Source organism: Balaenoptera acutorostrata, chromosome 1 (assembly GCF_949987535.1).
Source record: "Balaenoptera acutorostrata chromosome 1, mBalAcu1.1, whole genome shotgun sequence".
Lineage (NCBI taxonomy): Eukaryota > Metazoa > Chordata > Mammalia > Artiodactyla > Balaenopteridae > Balaenoptera > Balaenoptera acutorostrata.
This window is the reverse complement of record NC_080064.1, coordinates 108,445,646-108,469,750: the sequence shown is the minus strand read 5'-3', so window position 1 is coordinate 108,469,750 and position 24,105 is coordinate 108,445,646. Positions and strand designations below refer to the sequence as shown.

The 24,105-nt window shown below is 38.8% G+C and overlaps 1 protein-coding gene across 3 annotated transcripts in view; it reads left to right on the top strand.

The window, feature by feature from the left end:
• RNF115 (ring finger protein 115) overlaps positions 1 to 24,105 on the top strand; it is a 62,331-nt gene that overhangs the window by 24,851 nt on the left and 13,375 nt on the right. For all 3 annotated transcript variants that reach the window (XM_007182142.3, XM_007182148.2, XM_007182144.2), the window contains one exon: positions 6,820 to 7,031. In XM_007182142.3, the coding sequence (XP_007182204.1) occupies positions 6,820 to 7,031 (212 nt within the window). The remainder of the gene's footprint in view (positions 1 to 6,819; positions 7,032 to 24,105) is intronic.

The following is a 24,105-nucleotide window of genomic DNA, read 5'->3' as shown; positions in this document are numbered from 1 at the left end:
TTCAGAAGAAAAATAAATATATATAGTCAGTTTCCTAACTTTAGTAATGCTAAATCTGACACTGACTGCATAAGTTATCCTTCAGGTGTTGAAGTAATTTTGCTTAGTCATAGCCTGTGACTTCATGTTCTTAAGGGTTTGTAGCAATGGCATGATTATGCCCAGTTTTCCCTTGTCATCATGCCTGAATATTTCAGTTTTCTCCTTTTTAAACAATATTTTGCACGTAGAAAATAGAAAAAAAAAGTCTTATCTTTTAATACTGTAGAAGTTGTCAGGGATTTTTTAAAAATCATCTAAGAAGTATATGTTTAGTGCACTTCCAGCACTCTGCTAGAAGTAGGGGCAAGAAGCAAATGTTACGGTTGCCTTGCCAGCAAGGAACTTATAATTTAGTTGGGTAACAAGTGCAAACATATGAAACAGATATGAAAACAAGTGTGTACAGAGAGTATAATAAACTCATTATGGGGATGTAACAAGTACAGTAGAAGCGAGAGATTAGGTGGGCTGCAGTCTTTGGGAAGACTAAAATCTTTAGGAAAGAGGTCAAATGACATAGTGATATGCACGGATCCAGACTGCCTGAGTTTAAACCCTGGGTCTACTACTTACTGACTAGGTAACCTGGGCAAAATTACTTAGAATTTCTCTGTGCCTCTGTGTTCTCCTTTGTAAGTTGGGGAAAATAATAATACCTACCTCAGAGGGTTGTCATGAGGATTAGGTGAGTTGATACATGCCAGGTGTGTGGGCCAGTGTGCCTGCCATATAGTGAGCGCTTAATAAATTTTAGCCATTATTAAAACTTCATGGAGAAGGTAAAACAAGGCTTCAAGTACTAAAGCCTTAAAGGGTAGGTGGAATTTAGATAAGCAAAGAGGTGAGAAACGCTATCTCAAGATAGTATTCATAGGCCATAAGGTCTTATACCAATGTCCCTGGAGGAAAAACTTAGAAAGAAAATTATGTGTGGAGAGGGCTTCCCTGGTGGCACAGTGGTTAAGAATCCGCCTGCCAATGCAGGGAACACAGGTTCGAACCCTGGTCCAGGAAGATCCCACATGCCGCAGAGCAACTAAGCCCGTGCGCCACAACTACTGAGCCTGCGCTCTAGAGCCCGTGGGCCACAACTACTGAGTCCGTGTGCCACAACTACTGAAGCCCGCGTGCCTAGAGCCCGTGCTCTGCAACAAGAGAAGCCACCACAGTAAGAAGCCCGCACACCGCAACGAAGAGTAGCCCCTGCTTGCCACAACTAGAGAAAGCCCATGTGCAGCAATGAAGACCCAATGCAGCCAAAAATAAATAAATAAATAAATAAAAAGAAAATTATGTGTGGAAACGAAAGCTATTTTTCTTTTCTATATTTCAGTTGGTAACTTCAGCAAAAGCTTATGGCTCAATTTTGCTCTGTTTTTCTTCAGCCAGAGTTGCTTGTACAATGAAGAGGTTATTATCTTAATTAGCATTTACTAATAGCTGAATTCTTAAAAATACTAGATATATCAGAAGAGGCTTAGTCCAAGCAAAATTTCTTTTTTTTTTTTTAAATAAGAATTTTTTTTCTTTTAATTAATTAATTAATTTTTATTTTTATTTTTTTGGCTGTGTTGGGTCTTCGTTTCTGTGCGAGGGCTTTCTCTAGCTGCGGCGAGCGGGGGCCACTCTTCATCACGGTGCGCGGGCCTCTCAGTGTCGCGGCCTCTCTTGTTGCAGAGCACAAGCTCCAGACACACAGGCTCAGTAGTTGTGGCTCACGGGCCCAGTTGCTCCGCGGCATGTGGGATCTTCCCAGACCAGGGCTTGAACCCATGTCCCCTGCAGTGGCAGGCAGACCCTCAACCACTGCGCCACCAGGGAAGCCCCAAAATTTCTAATATAATTGGTATTGATTTTTTTTTCTGAATTGGGTCTGGTGGGGGAGATAGGGAGGGTGGACGAGGATGGAGGAGGGTTGCCAGTTAAATGGGAACTATGAGTAATGTGTGAGGGTCAGTGGAGAGTGAATCTAGAAATGTTGCTAGCAGTTTGTAGAGAGAGAGGACATAGCTATACTGAGGTTCCTGTTGATAACCTGGGGAATGGAGCCCATGGCTATCTGAGGGGTTTCATTGACTACTTGAAAGCTTCTGACCATGACCTGGTGCCAGTGAGACATCTGATCGGAAGGTCTCAGCTTACCTCAGTTTTATCACTTCAGTGCAGGAGCGGCTGTGGCTGCTGCCTCAGATTAGCAGAAAATAAGATAGATGGCTTTCTAGAAAAGGAACTCCCAGATGTGCAAGAAGGCAGGGTACTCTGAGCAGTCTGATTTATATTTATTTAAATAAAGTTTGTTTTGCTACATATGCAACATTACAATGGGCAATAAAAAAGATATTAAAAAGCATCTGGAGTCCCACTATTCTAAGAGCCCCCTTTCTCCATACATTTCCTTTCAGGTTTTGTCCTGAGGCATAGATACTGAAAGATATTGTAACAACATTAAGAAGATTTTTTTTTAAATGAAAAATCTTCCATATTCTCATTACCTTATTTTTGCTTTGTTTGTTTATTTATTTATTTATTTTTAATACTTTCCATTTCTCACATTCATGCTTCATAACTGTTTTCAGATATAATCATAGAATATACTGTATTGTATTTCTGATTTTTAAAATTTACTTAGGATTATGTCATAAATCTTTTTTCTTATCTCTTCATAGTTATAAGAATTATATATTTTATGACTTCATATTATTTCATGCCTGTGCTATATTAAACTGTTATCCTGTGTTAAAACCTGTCTGGTTATATGTGATGGTTGATAATTGACCATACCTCTTCCCACCATCTGAGCGTCTAGAACATACTGCGAAATAAAACATAGACGCCAGGCAGATGGAAATAAAGATTTAGTTTTTATTCAGCCAAATTGGAGAGCACAGTTGATCTGCGGCCAAATGGACATCCTAAGTCTGCACAGGATGACCCACTTGAGAATTAGACGCTGCTGAGCAGGCACAAATACTCAGAACCACTTCTTTTGCATTTGTGCAGCCTCCTTATAAATGAACTCCATCCATTGGAGAAATGCGAATTAGCACATGTTAGACTTTTGCCACTCACCAGTCAAATGCATCACTCCTCTGGTAGGGAAGAGTAATGAGGAATGAATGAAGAGGTCAGAGGTGAACATGAAAACTCTGATTCCTCCCTCCTCCCCTTTAGGTTTAGTAATTTAAGTCTATAGTTAGCAGGGGTCTGGGACTAGTACCTCTGGTAGTTAGGGGAGGAGATCAGTAGTCTTTGAGGGCAGTTTTACTTCCACCTTCATGAAGACTCTCTCCAGTACCAGCTCATGCTCTTTTGTGTGTGCTCCTGGGACCTGGTGGAGAAAGCTCTGAAATAATCAAGAACAACATAAAGTTAAATTAAATTGAACTACAATAAATAAAAGTGTTGATATTCTTCTGTTTTTGACCTACAAAGATGGTAATTTTAAATGATTAAACCTAGTGAAAAGAAGTTAAAGATTTCAAACCTTTAACTTTCCTTTACCAAGTAAATCATCCTTTACCTGTTTGCTATTCTTCCCAGTCTCAGCCAGAGGGCTTGTACTCAAATGCCAGGTAGAGTTTGGGTTCTTTGAGCAGCTGCAGCCTGGATGGGATCTTAAAGGTTGAATTAACTCAACCAAATCTTTCATCTGTCTCACTTTTTAGTATGAAGAGTTAAAATAGCTCATTTCACAGTGCTGCCTACTTCACATCCAGTCCATTTGGAAATACCAAGTAAAACTCCTGAGCTCTTCAACAGTTGTTCAAAGAATAACTATGTTCATGTCATTCATGACTAAGTTCACACCAGTAATACTGTTGCCAAGCAAAGACCATAACATAAACTCAATGGTAGCTGAAGGAAGAAGAGTGAAACAGAAAACAGTCTTGGTGTCAGCCTTGCCAGTTTTTTGTTCAGTGACTGCCAGTTGACCAGAGTCCATAGCCTCTAAATTTAAACTCATTTGGGAAAAGGTGCCTTTCAAGAGATTGTTTATGGCAGAGTGTTTACATTTTGGGGGGTGGGTGGGCATTGGACATCGTATTTTTTTCTTTGTGAATGACATTTGGATACTCTGTATTTTTGTAAAATTTAGGAATTTGCCATAGTCACCCATAGTCTTTTTTAAAAAAAATTATTTATTTTATTTATTTTTGGCTGCGTTGGGTCTTCGTTGCTGTGCGTGGGCTTTCTCTAGTTGCTGCGAGCGGAGGCTACTCTTGGTGGCAGTGCGCGGGCTTCTCATTGTGGTGGCTTCTCTTGTTGCGGAGCACGGGCTCTAGTTGTGTGCGGGCTTCAGTAGTTGTGGCACGTGGCTCAGTAGTTGTGGCTCGTGGGCTCTAGTGCGTAGGCTCAGTAGTTGTGGTGCATGGGCTTAGTTGCTTTGCGGCCTGAGGGATCTTCCCGGACCAGGTCTTGAACCCCGGTCCCCTGCATTGGCAGGCGGATTCTCAACCACCATGCCACCAGGGAAGCCCCTCACCCATAGTCTTGAGATTTGTTTTGAGAGTCCTTTCTTTCCCAGCCAGCATATTATAAACCTCTTAATTTCCATTTATTTATTTATTTATTTATTTTTAAATTTTATTTATTTATTTATTTTTGGCTGTGTTGGGTCTTCGTTTCTGTGCGAGGGCTTTCTCTAGTTGCGGCGAGCGGGGGCCCCTCTTCATCGCGGTGCGCGGGCCTATCATTGTCGTGGCCTCTCCCATTGTGGGGCACAGGCTCCAGACGCGCAGGCTCAGTAGTTGTGGCTCACGGGCTTAAGTTGCTCCGCGGCATGTGGGATCCTCCCAGACCAGGGCTCGAACCTGTGTCCCCTGCATTGGCAGGCGGATTCTTAAACACTGCACCACCAGGGAAGCCTCCATTTATTTTTGAGCCTTATATTCCAGGCCTCCCTGAGCTGATTTGAGGATGAGCATTGTTTTTATTTTTCTTTCAATATCCACTGCTCCTGGTAGTCATTCTAATGCTTCTTATTCTTTTTAAAAAACTATTCTAATTTTCCTTAATTTATTGAACAAATAAATTTATTTTCTAGAGACCCAATGCAGCCAAAAATAAAATGAATAAATAAATAAATAAATTTATTTTTTAAAAAGACCTTGTATCCAGGCTATGTAGAGACCTTTTAAAATGGAATAATGAGAAAACAACCCAGTTTCAGAAAATGGCAAAAGATTTGAACAATCTACTTCACCGAAGAAGATATATAGATGGCAAAAAAAAAAAAAGTGCTCAACATCATTAGTCATTAGGGAAATGCAAATTAAAACCACGAGGGAATTCTTTGGCGGTCCAGTGGTTAGGACTCTGCTTCCACTGCAGAGGGCATAGGTTCGATCCCTGGTTGGGGAACTAATATCCCACATGCCACGTGGCATGGCCAAAAAAAAAAAAAACCCACCAAAATGAAATACCACTATACCACTTACAGCATGGTTAAAATTTAAGACTGACCATATTAACTTTTGGTGAGGCTATGGAGCAACTGAAATTGAATGTAAAAATGGTACAACCACTGTAGAAAACAGGCTAGCTGTTTTTTAAAAAAGACAAAAATACTTCAGCCATATGATTCAGCCATTCCACTCCTCTAAGATATGTACATAATTGTTCATAGCAACTATTTGTAATCATAAAAAATTAGAAACAACCCAAATACCTGTCAACAGGCGGATGGATAAACAGATAAATAAAATTTAAATTATTTCAGAGGTAATTTGTTTTTTTTCCATTTACTCTTTGTTTAGTGATTCCTTGGCCAAACCCAACAAACACTCCCCTCACCAAGGCCCTTTTAGTAAAAAGTGTGTACAATAGAATGGTCTTATCAGGCATTCTTACACTGCTTTGTCACAGCTTTGCCACAGCTTTCTGATGAACCTTCTATAAGTTAAGTATTTTATAGACACCTGTCTTCACTTTGTGGGGATGCTGCCTTTTTTTACAAGTGTATAAATACATCCATTTTATTTAACCTTACTTTATTCTATGGTGGAAATGTGGATGTCATTGTTACAAAACACAAGGTTGTAATGTTGATCTAGATGGTTGACTATGCTTAGGACAGAAGTTCATGATCACCTTTGGCTCAAGTTTTTATTTTTAGTATGGGAAACTGGTCAGAGGCATGTGGATCTGAGCTCAGTGTTAAGGTCCAGACATTGGCTTGTTTCTTTTTTTTTTTTAATTAATTTATTTATTTTTGGCAGCATTGGGTCTTCATTGCTGTGTTGCAGGCTTTCTCTAGTTGCTGTGAGCGGCGGCTACTCTTCGTTGCAGTGCACGGGCTTCTCATTGCGGTGGCTTCTCTTGTTGCACGGCACGGGCTCTAGGCACATGGGCTTCAGTAGTTGCAGCACACGGGCTCAGTAGTTGTGGCTTGCGGGCTCTAGAGTGCAGGCTCAGTAGTTGTAGCTCCTGGGCTTAGTTGCTCCGTGGCATGTGGGATCTTCTCGGAGCAGGGCTCAAACCCGTGTCCCCTGCATTGGCAGGCGGATTCACCACTGCGCCACCAGGGAAGTCCTGCCTTGTTTCTATACAAAGGAAATAGTTTCTTGGTATATAAATTTTTTCCCCCTGTGCATATACTTGAAAGACTTCTCTTTTCTCCTCCGAAATTAGAGAAGCGTACATTTCTTTAATTCGGAACTGCTGAATTTTGAAGTGTTAAAAGTTAATCCTCTCTTTTTTCAGTATTTCTTCTTCCTGTTTCCTCTTTCTCCTTTTCTTAAAACCAGTAACATGTGGTTTATTTCTGGTTTTTACTAGTTCTGGGACCATTTGGACCCCACGATGTTTTTCCAAGATTTTAGACCCTTTCTAAGTAGCAGTCTACTGGACCAAGATAATAGAGCCAATGAGAGGGGTCACCAAACTCACACTGACTTCTGGGGACCAAGTCGGCCTCCACGGCTGTCAGTGACTCAAAGATACAGATCTCGAGGAAGTACTCGTCCTGATAGATCCCCTGCTTTTGAAAGGTGAGTGCAAAGTTGTTATTTAAGTTCTTTTAAAGGGTAGTTTCAATAAAGGACATACTGACATAATCTAATCTTTATAAGGTTTTCATACTTATTACCTTTGTGGACAAGATGGGGATATATATACAGAATGAAAATGAAGCTAAATTGAGTGTCTCTACTCAACTAGTATCAGTTTACTGATGATGATAAACTGAAGGATGATAAAACTAATGATATAGGTCTCTGGTTAATATTTTTATTAATATTTCAGATTAATGTATCAGTGATATGTTTGTCAAAACTTCAGAAGATACTGAAAGGGATAGCAGATATACTGGATGACATTAGGATTCAAAAAGACCTCAATAGATTAGAGCAATGGACTTAATATGAAATTTAATAATGATATAGAGTCTTCTGCAAAACATTCATGCAACAAATATTTATTGAGTGTCTTTTATGCTGGGACATTTGTACTGGATACTGGGGATATAATGGTGAGCAAAACAGATGGTGGTCCTTGATCTCATGGATCCCATTTAGTAGGAATAATAAACGCTAATTTTTCTAAAGTGTTTGCCGTATGCATAGGATTGTGCTTCATGCTTTTTCTGCTTATCTCATTTAATACATATACAATGGTAGGTATTGTTGCTATTCTCATTTTATATAAGAATAAACTAAGACTCAGAGAAGTAAGGTAACTTGGATCAATGGTGAATCTAGGACTTGAACCCAGGGATATATGCGTCTAGTGCTGCACTGAGATAGCAGCTGCTAGCCACATGTGGTTATATCAATTTAAATTAATTAAAAGTTAAAAAAACTCAAAATTCCTCAGTCACACTCTCCACTTTTCAAGGGCTCAGTAGCCACAGATAGGGAGTAGACATATTTCATATTTCACAGCACAGGTTATAAACATTTCCATCATCTCAGGAAGTCCTATTGGACACTGCTGTTCTAGAGTCTACACTCCCCTCCCCTCCACACACCTAGATTTTACTATTAATATTTTACTATACTTACATTATCACATATCTTTCCATTGGTTTGTCCATTAGTTCGTCTTATATTTTGTAAATTTCAAAGTTAGTTGCAGACAGTCTTTCTTAGGACAATTATAAGATATGGGAAGTCTGATTTAATGGGATTGTCTAGGACAAAAGCCAATGGTATCTTAGACTTTTAATAACTTACGGTGCTCAGAGGTAAATCCATCATTTCCTGTGCCAGTTAAACTGTATCTATATTATTTTCCCTTTACTACCTGGCTTGGACCCTATTGTTGAACTCCTCAACTACAGTTCATCTAAACTTTTACCTCCTGTGCTTTTTCTCCCACCCGCTAAACTGCCAGTCACTGCTGTGGTCCACTTTTCCATGCTCCTTTACTTGGCGATGGATAAGTACTGCTGGAGGAAATCATATAAATGTGCCCATTGGTGCCCCTGCAGTTGGTAAAGGGCATTTAATCTCCATTAAACTATCAGTGCTTTTAATTTGCATTTCCCTCTGCAAATATTTTGAACTATCGCTACATTTCAGTCTCCGAATTTCCTATCTAGTAGATGATTCTCAGCAGCTTATTTGTATTCTTCATTATAAAAATTAGGACTTTAAGCATGAACTCCCCAAATCCCTGTGCCCAACTTCTTTGATATCAGTATTTATTTTTCCTTCCAGTCTCCTGAGATGAGGTATCCTTCCTTTTTTTCAAAGCAACTCCATCAGCCCATGTACCTATTTCTTTTGGGATTTTGTTTCATTCATTTTCTTCTCCCTGTTCTCTTTTCCCCCTTTACTGCTCCCTGCCCCATCCCCTTATACCCCTCCCTCCTCCTTTAGCTCTGTGGTTTTCAATTTTGGCTATGCATTAGTGTCACTGAGGATATTTTTTAGAATACAGATACCTGGGCCCTACCCCCAGGGATTCTGATTTCATTATTCTGGGTGAGGTCCAAGCATTTGTAATTTTTAAAAGCTCCTTTGGTTATTCTGATTGTAGCCAGCGTTGAGAACCACTGCTTTAGTTACTGCCTAATCTTATTTCCTTCCCCTTTGAATAAGATTTCTTAAGGGGAGCCTATGTTTATTTTGTGCACTTTCTCATCTCTCATTATGCTTCTGCTACTATAGTCTGGCCCTTTTTTCACTAAAATCCCTGGTGACCTTCTATTCTGGTTACATACCCAGTGGATACTTTAAAATTTTTATTGTATGGGTCCAATTCACCGAATTCAACATTTTGGGTCTTTTTCTTCCCTCTAGAAATTCTCTACTTCTATGACTTCCATGATAGTATATTTTCTTGACTTACCTATTTTCTGACTTCTCCTTCTTGTGGATAGTATTTCTAGATATTTGTTTTCCTAAGGTGTTTCCTTCATTTTGGTTTCCTTCTTACCCTTCAACAAGGTTTCTTAACTTTGGGACTATTGACATTTTGGCTGGATAATTTTGTTCTGTAGGGCTCTCCTGTGTGTTGTAGGATGTTTAGCAGCATCCCTGGCCTCTACCTACTACGTGCAGTAACCAACCCCCCCTCCCCCAAAGTTATGACAACCAAAAATGTCTCCAGATATTGCCACATGTTCCCCTGGGGGAGCAAAATTGTCTCTGGTTGAGAATACTGCTCTGTAAGTGTTTTCTGGCCATTATTAGGTTCTCTCACAGTTCTAATAATTACCTATATACAAATACTCCCAAATCTATATTTCTTTTTGACCTTTCTCCCTAATTTAAGACTCGAATGTATAACCTCTTGTTAGACATTTCTATTTGGATGTTCCATAGGTACTACAAACTCACAAAAATGGAAACCAAACTCTTTTCTTCCAGACCTGATCCTTTTTCTTTATTTCTGATTTTGATTGGAAGTACCACTCTCTGCCTAGGCATTAATCTAAAATCTTTTCTTTGTCTCATCCAACTCATATACACATCCAATCAAACATTAAGTCTTTCTGATTTTTTTCCTATTTCTCAACTCTCATTTTGTCCAACCATTTTCCCCCTAGTTCATATCTACATTTTTTCTTGTTTGCCTGCACTATTGCATTAGCCTCCTTCAAAGCTTTATCATTCTTAAATTTACTCCCGTATTACCCTTGCAGGATTATCTGCCTCAATTTTCAGATCTGTATCACTTCCTGCCTTAAAATCTGTTGTCATGGGGTCTATAACTTCATATACAAGGCCCTCTGTATAGAGGTTTTGAGCTCTCCCGACCTCTGCAGCCTTGTTTCTGGTCACTTCTTGCTTTTTTTTATTCTACCAATACGAAACTTGTAGTTTTCTACATATGCCATACTGTTTCATGCTTCTATATGTTTTCTTAATCTGTTTTCTCTGGCAGAAGTACCTCTACTGCTTTTTTAACCCAATTAATCAGTCCTTCACTGAATTGAGGAAGCCTCCCATGACCCCCAGGACTGTATCAAACGCTCTTCTTTTGTGCTTTCCCAAAGCACCTTATGCATTCGTCTATTCATACTTCTAACTGCACAAATTGAAGTTATTTTAATACTAGCTAGCATTCATGAAGAATACATACTGTGCCAGGCTTGATATTCATTAGCCCATTTAATGTTCCCAGTAACCCTATGAGGTCGGTACTATTGAGGAAAATTGAGATTCTGCCTTATTAGAGCCTCTGTTAGTTATCTATTATTGCATAACAAATTACTCTAAAACTTGGTGACTTAAAACAGTAATAGTCATGTATTCTCTCTCACAGTTTCTTTGGGTCCGTAATTTGGATAGGGTATGGGGAAATACTTTGTCTTTGCTGTGTGATGTCTGGGACCACAGCTAGAAGACTTAAAGCTTAAGACTTGACTGAAATTTGCAGGCTTATTTGCTTACATGTCTGGTGGTTAATGCTTGCTAATGGCTGGGTTTCTAGTTCGTGCTGCCAGCTGGAAAACCCACACATGATCTTCCTTAGTTTTAAGAGTCAAGACTAGTTTTTTGTTTTTTTGGGGTTTTTGCAAGATGTCCATTAATTTGGATTTGTCTGATTGTTTCTTCATTCAGATTAAATATCTGAGCAAGAATACAAAATAAATGATATATCCTCTCGGTGTATCACAACAGAGGGTGCACATGATGTCAGCTTGACCCATCATGGGCGATGTTAAGTTTGACCATTTGGTTAAGGCAGTGCCTGCCAAATTTTTCTTATAAAGGTGCCCCTTCTCTTTTGTAATTAATATATAATCTGGGGTGATACTTGGAGATTGAGTAAATATCTGGTTCTCTAATAGTTTTTTACCTAATGATATTAGACTCCATTGATGATTCTTGCCTGAATTATTACTATAATGGCTATACAATAATGATTTTCTGTTTCTTTGATTCTTTCTACAGCTATTAGACAATCTGTTGTTAAAAAAAAAAAAGTTTTTCTCTCTCCCTGCCCTACCTTATCAGTCTACTTACTTATTTTAGCCCGGACTCATGCATTTTGTTTTAATCAGTGTTCATTTTGATGATCAAATAATCTCAGTTTGGCCAGAGAAATTGGATCTAAGCATTTTAGGTAGCAGCCCTTATTCACAGCCCTTAAATTAATAAGAGAGTTGGGACATCTAAGTAAAGTGATCATCTTGTGTTTCTCTGATTATTAGCTGATAATTTCTTGCCAGTTGGACAAATGGAGCTTCTGCTGCGTTTCCTTTAATGGAAATAAAATCTTTCAAGAAGATTTTTTTTTTAGTTGTCAAATAAGAATGGGGAGATCTACCCTAATTTGTCAGTTCTACTGTATGAATGCTTAAAAACAATATGAATGCCGTTAGGCAGCCATATATACTGTCTGCAATCTAATAGAGAAGAAGGTGACTAACATTTACCAAATGCCTAGGATTTTTTAGGCACTAGGCTGTATACACTCTTCTCACAGAGCCGTTGAGCTGGGTCATGTACAGTTAAAGAAAGCAGGGGTCAGATTTTAAAATGTTTTTCTCAAAAATTCCTTGCCAGACTAATAAAATATCAATGTGAAGATATTAGCTTGAATCAGTTCTCCTTGGTTGCTTTGCCTCTTCATACCATAGGAAATTGTGGTCTGTTCTGCTACTACATTGTCTCTTTAACTGATAGTAAGAGTGGGAGAAAGACATGAGCTTCCTTTTCTCACATGTCCTTTACTGATAATCATATTACCTTAGTAACATGCAAGCAACATATAACCTGATTTAATGATGGCTCAAACAAGCTTTTTTTTCTTACACATAACAAGAAGTCTGTAGGTAGGTCACAGCAAATTAGTTCAGTGTGTCAACCATGTTAGGGTTGGATCTCTGTGATTCTCTTCGTCTTTCCCTCATGCTTACTGCCTTAGGACTTCAGGCAGGAAGAAAGGGGAAAGGGATAGCACCAGTTTATTTGTCCCATATTTTGAAGGAAAGGAAATCTTTTTCACTGCTCCATTTCCACCTCTTCACTTCCTGCCTAGAAAATTCTATTCCCTGGGCACTTTGTCACATGCTCCCCACACCCAGCTGTAAAGAAAGCTAGGAGAGCATGGATTTAGCTTTTCTGTCCTTTGTAGTAGGAGGTGGCAAGGGAGAAGGCTGTTGAGAATGGATTTGGGGTCAGCCTGTCAGTGTCTGCTAATTAGCTATTTTATTAGCTACTTCAGCTAATAGAATAAGTGGCATGTTATTTCAGATTAGTTGTAGCATAGAGTTACCATTTATTTTATATTAAACAATGTTATAGCAATCTTCTGAAGATTTTAATCCTATTGCTTGTAAAATATATTAACCATGGGCACCCCTCCCCGACCCCTTTTTTGTGGATGTCATGAACTCAGTGATTTTGGCTCTAAATCAGTGTTTTCTGCGCTTTAGTCATTTAAGTACTGTATTGATGAATTTTTTCCTATCATCATCATTATTATTATTTAATGTTTTCTTTAAATGGACCTACCTGTTTTTTTTACCTATGTTACCAAACTCAGGTTCAGCTGCTTGCCTTTCAAAAGCCAATACTTGAGAGACCAGTGTTGGTAGGGTAGGAAAGGAAATGTTGCTTTATTTAGGAGGCTGGCAGCCTGGGGAGAAGGCAGACTTGTGTCCAAAGGTCAACTCCCCTGCTTCTGATCAGGGGGCAAGAGCTTTGAAAGGGGAGTTTCAGGGGTGTATAGGCGGAGGGAGGGGGGGGGCTATGTGCAGGACAGCACAGTCAGCTCCGACAGTCGTCTTGAAGTTGGTCATGCGGTGGTCTGATCAGCATCATCTTGATTGTTTTAAGTACAGTTAATCTTCAGTTCCAGGGTTGGTTTATTCCCATTTCCTTGAGGCCAGTTCTCAGAATTGTGTAAGATGGAGCAGCTTATGTCATGGCTACAGTCTGGTCATCATGTAGTTAACTTCTTCCACCTGGTATGGGTTTCAGTATCTGCAAAACAGCTCAAAAGCTATGGCTAGAATATTATCTGTAGCCCTTGAAGAGGAACTAAAGGTCCTTGACTTTGTTTAACAACTAAACTATTATTTGGTTTTGTTTGACTGCTTTCCTTTGCTTCTGTATTTTCCCATTTCTCTGATTAATTTTATTCTAAAGTTTTTCTAGAGACAAGAGACAGGCAGAGGACATGGTGGGGTCTGTCCCAGGAAGGCCCCATATGGTCCTTCTCTGTTACACTTATTTAGATGTGCTGTGAAAAGAAACTTCACAGTATTATCTGTGTAAACACTATTGACTGTATAGTCATTAGCTGTTTGTTTGGGGTTTTTTTTCCCACTTAAGTAGAGACTACTTCCTGCTGTAGCATCAGAAAATTCCAGATATTACATTTTCATTCTAAGTACACACTTAGGAAGAAAATAGCCAACCATTAGAGATGTGTAAAAATGGATTTTGCTGTGATTATATGGAAAATAAAAAATCCAATTTGCATACCCGTTTATACCTGTTGTAGTTTTTTCTCACTGCTCCATGGGGGCAGGGACAATATCTAATTAGATACCTTTATTATCTAATTTTCTTCATATAGCAGGATATTTTGTCGAACTTTCCATGTCGTTACTTTATAGACCTACCAGATCTGTTGCATTTAAACACATGAACAGAATTCCATCTTATGAATGTATGGTAATAAATTTAGACGATTCCCGAATGATGAACATTGGAGAGCTTTTAGATTTTCTTTTTTCATCATTATAAACTATAATGCATTGAACACTCCTTCTTGTTTATATATTTTTGTATGTCTGTGAGAATCTATCTTTCCATATTTTTAATTCTTTTTTTCTCTGTACTTCATTTTGGATATTTCCTATTGACCCACCTTCAGTATCATTAGTCTTGTCTTCTGCTGTTTCTGATCTACTGTTAAACCTATCAAATGAATTCCTTATTTCAGATATGATGTTTTTCATTTCTAAAATTTCAATTTGATTGCTGTATGGATTCAGATTCTTTGGTGATATTCTCCATCTTTATTTGAACACACTAGTCATAGTTAATTTAAATCCCTTTTTTGGTAACTTCAGTATCTGGATCACCTCTGGATCTTTTTTTTTTTTTAACATCTTTATTGGAGTATAATTGCTTTACAATAGTGTGTTAGTTCTGCTTTATAACAAAGTGAATCAGCTAGACATATACATATATCCCCATATCTCCTCCCTCTTGCGTCTCCCTCCCACCCTCCCTACCCCACCCCTCTAGGTGGTCACAAAGCACCCAGCTGATCTCCCTGTGCTATGCGGCTGCTTCCCACTAGCTATCTATTTTACATGTGGTAGTGTATATATGTCCATGCCACTCTCTTCATCCCAGTTTATCCTTCCCACTCCCCGTGTCCTCAAGTCCATTCTCTACGTCTGCGTCTTTATTCCTGTCCTGCCCCTAGGTTCTTCAGAACCGTTTTTTTTTTCTTTAGATTCCATATATATGTGTTAGCATACAGTATTTGTTTTTCTCTTTCTGACTTACTTCACTCTGTATGACAGACTCTAGGTCCATCCACCTCACTACAAATAACTCAATTTCGTTTCTTTTTATGGCTGAGTAATATTCCATTGTATATATGTGCCGCATCTTCTTTATCCATTCATCTGTTGATGGACACTTAGGTTGCTTCCATGTCCTGGCTATTGTAAATAGAGCTGCAGTGAACATTGTGGTACATGACTCTTTTTGAATTATGGTTTTCTCAGGGTATATGCCCAGTAGTGGGATTGCTGGGTCGTATGGTAGTTCTATTTTTAGTTTGTTAAGGAACCTCCATACTGTTATCCATAGTGGCTGTATCAATTTACATTCCCACCAACAGTGCAAGAGGGTTCCCTTTTCTCCACACCCTCTCCAGCATTTATTGTTTGTAGATTTTTTGATGATGGCCATTCTGACTGGTGTGAGGTGATAACCTCATTGTAGTTTTGATTTGCAACGAAGAGTAGTTGCCGCTCGCTGCTCGCTGCAACTAGAGAAAGCCCGCGCACAGCAACGAAGACCCAATGCAGCCATAAATAAATAAATTAATTAATCAATCAATTAATTAATTAATTCAGTATATATTAAAACCAAGTTGGAAATACTTTGTGTAGAATGGAGTTGAGTTTAGGCTCAGTTAATTATAGACAGATATTCCCCAAGTGAATGTCCAGGCAGGATGTTTAAAAATTATGCATGCTGGAGGACAGTTCCTTTTTGGTCCTGGCTTTCCTCCCATTTCTTGCAGGGTGACTAGCACTGCTCTTTCCTAGCTACTAAATATGAATGATACTACCCCATTTACTGTAACTAGCAAAACCATCTCCTTGGATTCCTAAGTTGCTGTGTAGGGGCAATATTAAGAACCACGGATGTAAATTAGATGTTCTTAGATGGATCTAGATGGTCAATCAGTATGTTATCTTCATCTGTCTGTCTTCATCTGTCTCTCTCTTTGTTGGCATCATTATTAGATAGCTCTCCTGTGTAAAATGAAAGATAGCTAATGGTAGTTCCAAGTTTATAAGAACATTAGAGCATTCATCCCAGAGGATATGTGCATCTATCAACTCCCAGGGAGGATCTCTGGCTTGGCTTGTGTTTTGTGCCCACACGTCTGGTGGTGAGTGTATTATTCTTGTGTATTTTTTGAGTTAAGGGTCTGTCCCCTCCCAATATGAGTATATGGGTATTTGTAGTGTCATTTATTGAATAATTCATCTGATTCGAAATGTTACCTTTGTTATATATGCAGTTTCATATTCATCTCTATCTGGATTCTCTGTTACGGTCTGATCTTTATTTGTGTACTCCTGTGCCTATGTCTTACTGATTTCCTTTCTATAATTTTATAGTATGATTTGATAGCTAGTAGTGAAAGTCCACTTTGTTATTGTTCCTTTGCAAAAATTTTTGGATGCTTCTCTTACATTTACTCTTTCAAATGAATTTTAAATGCAATTTGTCAATCTCTGACCTCTCTCCCATCCCATTGGGATTTTGATTGGAAGTTCATATTAATTTGGGGACAGTTGGTACTTTTTATAATATTGAAACTTCTCATCTAGGCCCATGGCTCATATCCCAATTTGTTTGGTTCTTTTTTTATGTTATTCAGTAAAGTTTTATAGTTTCACTTAATTTAAAACTGATTATTAGATAGATTGTTACCCAACCCTGTGCTACTTAATTGAATTCTCTTATTAGCTCTAATAGTTTTTCATTTTGTTCTCTAAGGTTTCTAGATTAGCAGGTGTATCAATTGATTGATACAAATATTGATTGTATTTTTCCCCTATGTTTATGCCTCATTATTTTTTCTTATCTGTTGCATTGACTATATTATCAAAACAAAGTTGTCTAAGTGTAGCCATCTTTGTCTTCTTCCTGACTTAAATGAGAGTGAATTAGTGTTTCTTTATTAAGCATATTCACTTTTGGTCCCTAATATGGTTCCTATCACATTAAGAAAGGTTTATTTTATTCCTAATTTATTATAGGCTTTTAATTGAGGATGACTAGTGATTTTATCAAATGACCTTAGCAGTCCTATGAAAATGACCCTTATAGTTTTTCTCCTTTAAACAATTAATGCATTTTATTAACTAATAGATTTTCTCACATTGAACCAACAGTTTGAATTCAGCAGGCTTCGAATAAAAACTACTTTGTCAAGGAGTGTTAATCTTTTTTTTTTTTTTTTTTTTGTTAAATTTATTTATTTTATTTATTTTTGGCTGTGTTGGGTCTTCGTTTCTGTGGGAGGGCTTTCTCTAGTTGTGGCAAGCGGGGGCCACTCTTCATCACGGCGCGCGGGCCTCTCACTATCGCGGCCTCTCTTGTTGCAGAGCACAGGCTCCAGACGCGCAGGCTCAGTAATTGTGGCTCACGGGCCCAGTTGCTCCGCGGCATGTGGGATCTTCCCAGACCAGGGCTCGAACCCGTGTCCCCTGCATTGGCAGGCAGATTCTCAACCACTGCGCCACCAGGGAAGCCCGTGTTAATCTTTTAATACACTATTGGAGTTGATTTCTTCCTAATCTTTTTTAGGATTTTTGCATCAATTCATAAGGGAGCTGGTAATTTTCTTGTGTTATCTTTATCAATTTTGAGTATCAGGGTTGTATTAGTTTGATAAAATGAACTGGGAAATCTTGCTTTGTTCTTAGGCTTGGGAATATTTTAAATAAGGAATTATCTATTCCTTAAAGGTTTGGTAAAAGTTACCTGTAATTTCATCTGGACCTAGAATCTTTTGGGGGACCAGATCTGTTACAACCTTTTCAGTTACTTCTAGGGTTAATGGTCTAGGGTGGAATTTTATTAATTTTTGTATTCCCAGCTTCTAGGTAGTGTCTGTTTTATAGTAGACATTGTATATATTTGTGTTGAATGAATGGTTAATTGTAATTATGTTGCTAAGAGGTATGTATGGAACATATGAATTAGTAGTTATAATGGCTAAGTTTGTGCCAGGTACTAGTGCCAGGTACTAGTCTGAGTGCTTTTCACTCAGGTATTTGTTTAATCTTCACTATAACTCTCTGGAGAAGTTACTGTGAATGTCTCCATTCTACAGTAGAAACTGAGGCACAGAGAGGTTAGGTAAATTGCCTAAGGGTATGAAGCCAGTTAAATATTGGAGCCAGGATATGGCAAAAATGATGATATTTGTATTTGGTGGGATTATGAATGTTTCAAAATAATTGAAAAAATTTTAACAGTATCTTATAGTCTTCCCAATTTAAAAAAAAAAAAGAATTAAGCATTTTCCTAACTTTCTCAGAAATTTTTCTTCCAAGGGGCACATACTAGTGTGTCAGTGAGTTGAACTTGGGAAGTTTTAAATTCAATTTATTTTCTCTTTTCTTTCACGTAAGTGTAAATGGAACACAACACATCTTTGGGGCATATTACTACTCTGCCTAATTAGCAGGTCTACTCAGATTGTTCTACATGATTGTTATTACTTTACAGTAGTTGTCATTATAATGTCACCCAATGTTTTGAAAACACTTTACAATTTTGTATTTTATAGGTTTTTTTTATTGATTAAATTCTGGCTTGGCTTCTTCCTGATAACAGTTTGTCCTGTTGATTTGAAAAGTAGTATAACTTTTTATCCTGCTTGTCGGGTTTTCAGCTAGTGGTTTCCATGGGCTACATCTCAGGCTTCTCATAATTCCACCCATTTTACTGTAGACAGAGTCCTTTGTCATTTAAGAAATCAGATGTCAGAGATGAGCCTTTGTGGGATTATTAATGTGCTCCTCACACCAATTTAAGGAGCTCTCCTGAAATGAGATATATTTTCTTTGGCTTTTTCATTGACATGAGTGAAGCCTTTTTTGCTCATATAAAGAAGGGTAAGTCTTCAATTGTTCATCCATTCTGCAAATATTTATTGAGTGTGCCTAAAGTCCTCTAATCTGCAGCTTTCAAATGATAGTTTATCTGGGTGTAATCAGGTCATCTTATCTAACCTTAAATAATTATCTGACCTGTGCCAGAAGAGTAATTTATTAATTTACAACTCGGGGAATTCTGTTTCAGTGACTGGAAAACTCATTTCTGCTTATTAGCTTAATAATGTCTTTGAATTTCCTAGATATCAAGAAATCAAAAACAATCAGATGGTTGCTTGGTGTGTATAGAGTCAGCGAAGGAAATTGCATAGTCTTTTGGAGAAATTTCATTTCGATTGTGATAAGCCTAAGGAATTATTCATATTTCATCTTTTTTTAAAGAATTAATTTTATTTTTGGCTGCATTGAGTCTTCATTGCTGTGCGCGAGCTTTCTTTAGTTGTGGCGAGCGGGGGCTACTCTTCGTTGCGGTACGCAGGCTTCTCATTGCGGTGGCTTGTCTTGTTGTGGAGCATGGGCTCTAGGCCCGCGGGCTTCAATAGTTGTGGCACGTGGGCTCAATAGTTGTGGCTCATGGGCTCTAGAGCTCAGGCTCAGTAGTTGTGGCACATGGGCTTAGTTACTCCGCGGCATGTGGGATCGTCCCGGACCAGGGCTCAAACTCGTGTCCCCTGCATTGGCAGGTGGATTCTTTTTTTTTTTTTTTTTTAATTAATTAATTAATTAATTTATTTATTTATGGCTGTGTTGGGTCTTCGTTTCTGTGTGAGGGCTTTCTCTAGTTGCGGCAAGTGGGGACCACTCTTCATTGCGGTGCGCGGACCTCTCACTATCGTGGCCTCTCCCGTTGCGGAGCACAGGCTCCAGATGCGCAGGCTCAGCAATTGTGGCTCACGGGCTTAGTTGCTCCGCGGCATGTGGGATCTTCCCAGACCAGGGCTCGAACCCGTGTCCCCTGCATTGGCAGGCAGATTCTCAACCACTGCGCCACCAGGGAAGCCCCAGGCAGGTGGATTCTTAATAACCACTGCACCACCAGGGAAGTCCTCATATTTCATCTTAATGATTTTTTTTTAGGATGGAAAAGTATTTATGTTTGTCATTTGTTCCTTTTCTTTGTATTAGATCAACACTAATACATTCATACTTTCCTGGCTTCATAGAGATTACCACCCTTTAGTTTGCACTTATTACATTAAAACCTATCTTTTATTTTAGTGTGGTACTCTTAACATTTAAGGTTTCCTTCCTTAAGAATATGTTTTCCTGAAGTTAACCCTAGGTTCTGGGACTTAACATTTTCTGACCACTGATCACAACTCAGATTTTGAGAAATGACTTCTTTTCGGTTGTTAACTTTTTTTGTTGTTATTTAAAAGTAGTAGGTTTGTTTTGTTTTTTGGCATGGATTAAAAAAACAACATTACCCAGAAATAGCCACAGTTATTATACCTTGATACATAATTATGTAGATCTTTTCCCATATATATATGAGATACCTACATCTATGTAATTGAAATGGAGTCATACTATACCTATTTTATAATCTCCTTTTTTTATCTTAATAGATTATATATGTCTTTCAGTGTCCATCTGATTGGACCCCATCTTAGGATCTCTTAAGTCATTCAGTAAACATTTGTGTATTACTATGCCAGGTGCTATTCAGGATGTTGGGCATACAGTAGTGAACAAAACAGTAAAAAATGATTGCCCTTGTGGAATTTACGTAGTAATGGGGGATGACAGACAAGCAAAATAAATTAAATTGATAGAGCGTTAAGCAGTAGTAAATGCTATGGGGAAAAAAAGGCAGGGAAGGGAGTTAGGGAGTGTGGGAGAAGTGATGTTTCAAAAAGTATAGTCAGCAAAGGCCTTGTTGAGAAGGTATTTGAATAGACATAAAGGAAGTGAGGGAATGAGCCAAGAATGTGCCAACAAGGAGAGTCTAGTGTGGAGCAGAGTAAGAGAGGGGAATAGTAGGCGATGAGGTCACAGAGCAGCTGTTGGGGCTGGGGCTGGGGAGCTGAGTGTGAGATCATGTAGAGACTGGTAGCCAGTTATACAGGCTTTTATTGAGTGCAGTGGAAATCCAGTAGGAAGTTTAGGGCAGAAGAATGATATGGTCTAACTTATGTCTTAAAATGATCATTCTAACTGCTGTGTTGATAGTAGAATGGCCAGGGGTATGTGTGTGTACAAGAGGCACAGGGGCAAAGACAGAAGCAGAGAAACCATTTAAGAGGCTGTTGCATTAATCTAAGTTAGAGATACTAGTGGCTTGGATGAGGGTTAGTGCAAAAAAAAAAAGGTTGGATTCTAGATAAAGTTTGATAATGGGCATGATAGGATTTGCTGGCAGATTGGATATGAGGTATAACAGAAAGAAGAGTTAAGGATGACAAAAAGGTTTTTGGTCTGAGCAACTAGAAAAGTGGAGCCACCATCAGCTGAAATGTGGAATACTAGGGGGAACAGGTTTGGGGGAGAAGATCTAAGAGTTCAGTTTTGGACATAACAAGGTTGAGGTGCTTGTTACACATTCAAGTGGTGATGTTGAGTAGGCAGAGGTCTTGGCTGGAGATAAAATCTGGAAGTTGTTGCCTCTTTATGATACTTAAAATTATGAAACTGGATGAAATTGCCAAAAGAGTCAAGATAGAAAATAGAAGAGCTCAGAGAATTGAGCTCTGGGCCCTCATTGATTAGAAGTTTGGAAGATAGGAGGAATAAGTAGAGGAGTCTGAGAAGGGAGCTAGGAGGAAAACCTAGAGAGATTACAGCTCTGGAGACTACGTGAACACTCTTATCTGGTCTTATTAGCATACCCCTCCAGACCCTGTGGATTGATTTTTCTCTTCTATGGGTTGCTAAAATTAAATACATACACCTCTTCCCCTACCCCTTTTAGCTACCTAGTACTTTAACAAGAAAAAGTTTTTGTTTAAAAAAAATTCAGTGTAAATACTGTATGTATCAAGTGAAGATAATCTCCTAACAACAGCTCATACACTTACTGGGGTCACCCTGAGCGGTCTCTCTCTGTCACTGCTGAGGTGGAACCAACATCCACTTCCAGAGGGTAAGCAGCCAATAAAGGGGAAATCAGCAGCTGATCCATTGAGGTGTCCCTGGCAATTCCAAGTATTTGTATAGGGTCAGCTTTAGAGCTTCAAGGAACTAGGCTCTCTCTCAAACTTGATTATTACCATTTACTTATTGGTTAGTTCAAGCATGTGATAAACCGTTCTTCTATGTAGTCATCCCTCAGTATCCGTCGGGAGGATTGGTTTCAGGACCCCCCCCCCCCCCCGCCCCCCGCAGATACCAAAATCTGAGGATTCTCATCCCTGATATAAAATGGTGTAGTATTTGCAAATAACCTATGTACATCCTCCTGTATACTTTAAATCATCTTTAGAGTACTTGTAACACTTAATACAGTGCTATGTAAATAGTTACAAATACAATGTAAATGCTATATAAATAGTTGGTGGTGCATGGCAAATTTAAGTTCTGCTTTTTGGAACTTTCTGGAGTTTTTCCCCCCCAATATTTTCAGTCCTTGGTTGATTAAGTTCGTAGATGCAGAACCCGTGGATACAGAGGGCCAACTGTACAGCATACCCCATTTAATTGCACTTCACTTTATTGCACCTAGCAGATAGTGCGTTTTTTACAAATTGAAGGTTTGTGGCAACCCTGCGTCTAGCAAGTCTGTCGGTGCCATTTTTCCAACTGCATTTGCTCACTTCATGTCTCTGTGTCACATTTTCATAATTCTTGTAATATTTTAAACTTTTTCATTATTGTATTTGCTATGGTGAGCTGTGATGGTCAGTGATCTTTGATGTTACTACTACAACTTGCTGAAGGTTCAGATGATGGTTAGCATTTTTAGCAATAAAGTATTTTTAAATTAAGGTTATGTACAATGTTTTAGACATAATGCTATTGCACACTTAGTAGACTACAGTATAGTGTAAACATAACTTTTATATGCACTGGGAAACCAAAAAATTTGTTTATTGCAATGGTCTGGAACCAAACCTGCGATATCTCTGAGGTATGTCTGTACTAGCAAGCAGGGAGGGTATATTAGTTACTTATTGCTGTGTAAACAGGTTATCCCAGAATTTAGCAGCTTATAACAACAGACATATATCAGCTCACAGTGTCTGAGGGTCAGGAGTTTGGGAGCAGCTTAGCTAGGTGTTTTTGGTAAAGGTTTTCATGAGGTTATAATCAAAATGTCTGCTGTGGCAGCAGTCCTCTGAACCCTAAACTGGGGCTGGAAGGTCCACTTCCAAGATGGGTCAACTAACATTGCTGTTGGCAGGACGCCTCAGTTCCTCACTGTGTGGACTTCTCCATAGGATTTCTTCAGTGTCTTCACGACTTGGCAGCTGGCTTCCCCTAGAGTAAGTGATCCGAGAGAGAGAAAGGAAGAAGGGAAAAACCGTAATGCCTTTTTATATCCTGATCTTGGAAGCCAAACACTGTCCTTCCAGCCATACTTTATCTGTAAGAACTGAGTCACTAAGTCCAGTCCACATTCAAGGAGAGGAGAATTAAGCTCTGCCTCTTAAAGGGGAGGAGTATTAAAGAATTTGTGGACATATTTGAAAACTACCACAGTTTAACCTTTGGCCAGAAATTACTTACATTTCTCCCATGTGCAAAATACATTCACTTCCTCCCAAGACCCACCAAAAGTCTTGTCCCTGTACAGCATCAACTTGAAATCCAGGTTGTTGTCATTTACTTACGTCCAAGTGTGGATGAGGCTCTTTGGGTGTAGTTCCTCAGACATAATTCCTTTTGATGTGGAGGTGTATAAACCAAAGAGGCAAGTTTTCTACCCCTCATGTACCCAACATATAGTGATGGGACAGGCGTATAATAAACAGGTATAGAGATTTCTGTTTAAAAAGGGAGAAGATGAAAGGCACAAAGAAGTCACTGATTCATAGCAATTTTAATGTTTGTCTGGATAAATGTTGGGCGTTCCTTGATTAGGACTTAGTTCTACTTCTACCCAGGAATGCTTCTCTGTAGCTCTTGTTTCCTCCTTCCTGGCTCTTGATTCCACCCTATGAGTCATTCTTTTCCATGAAAAGTAGTCCAGATTTGCAATTTCATAGTTTTCTTAGCCTGCTTCTTGCCAATAGAATTTTGAGGGCCCAAAGGGTCTCTTTTCATTTTGTATTGCCTCTGTACCTTTCAGTTTAAGCTGGCAGTGTTTCTTTTTACTATTAGTGAGATTCATGCCATTA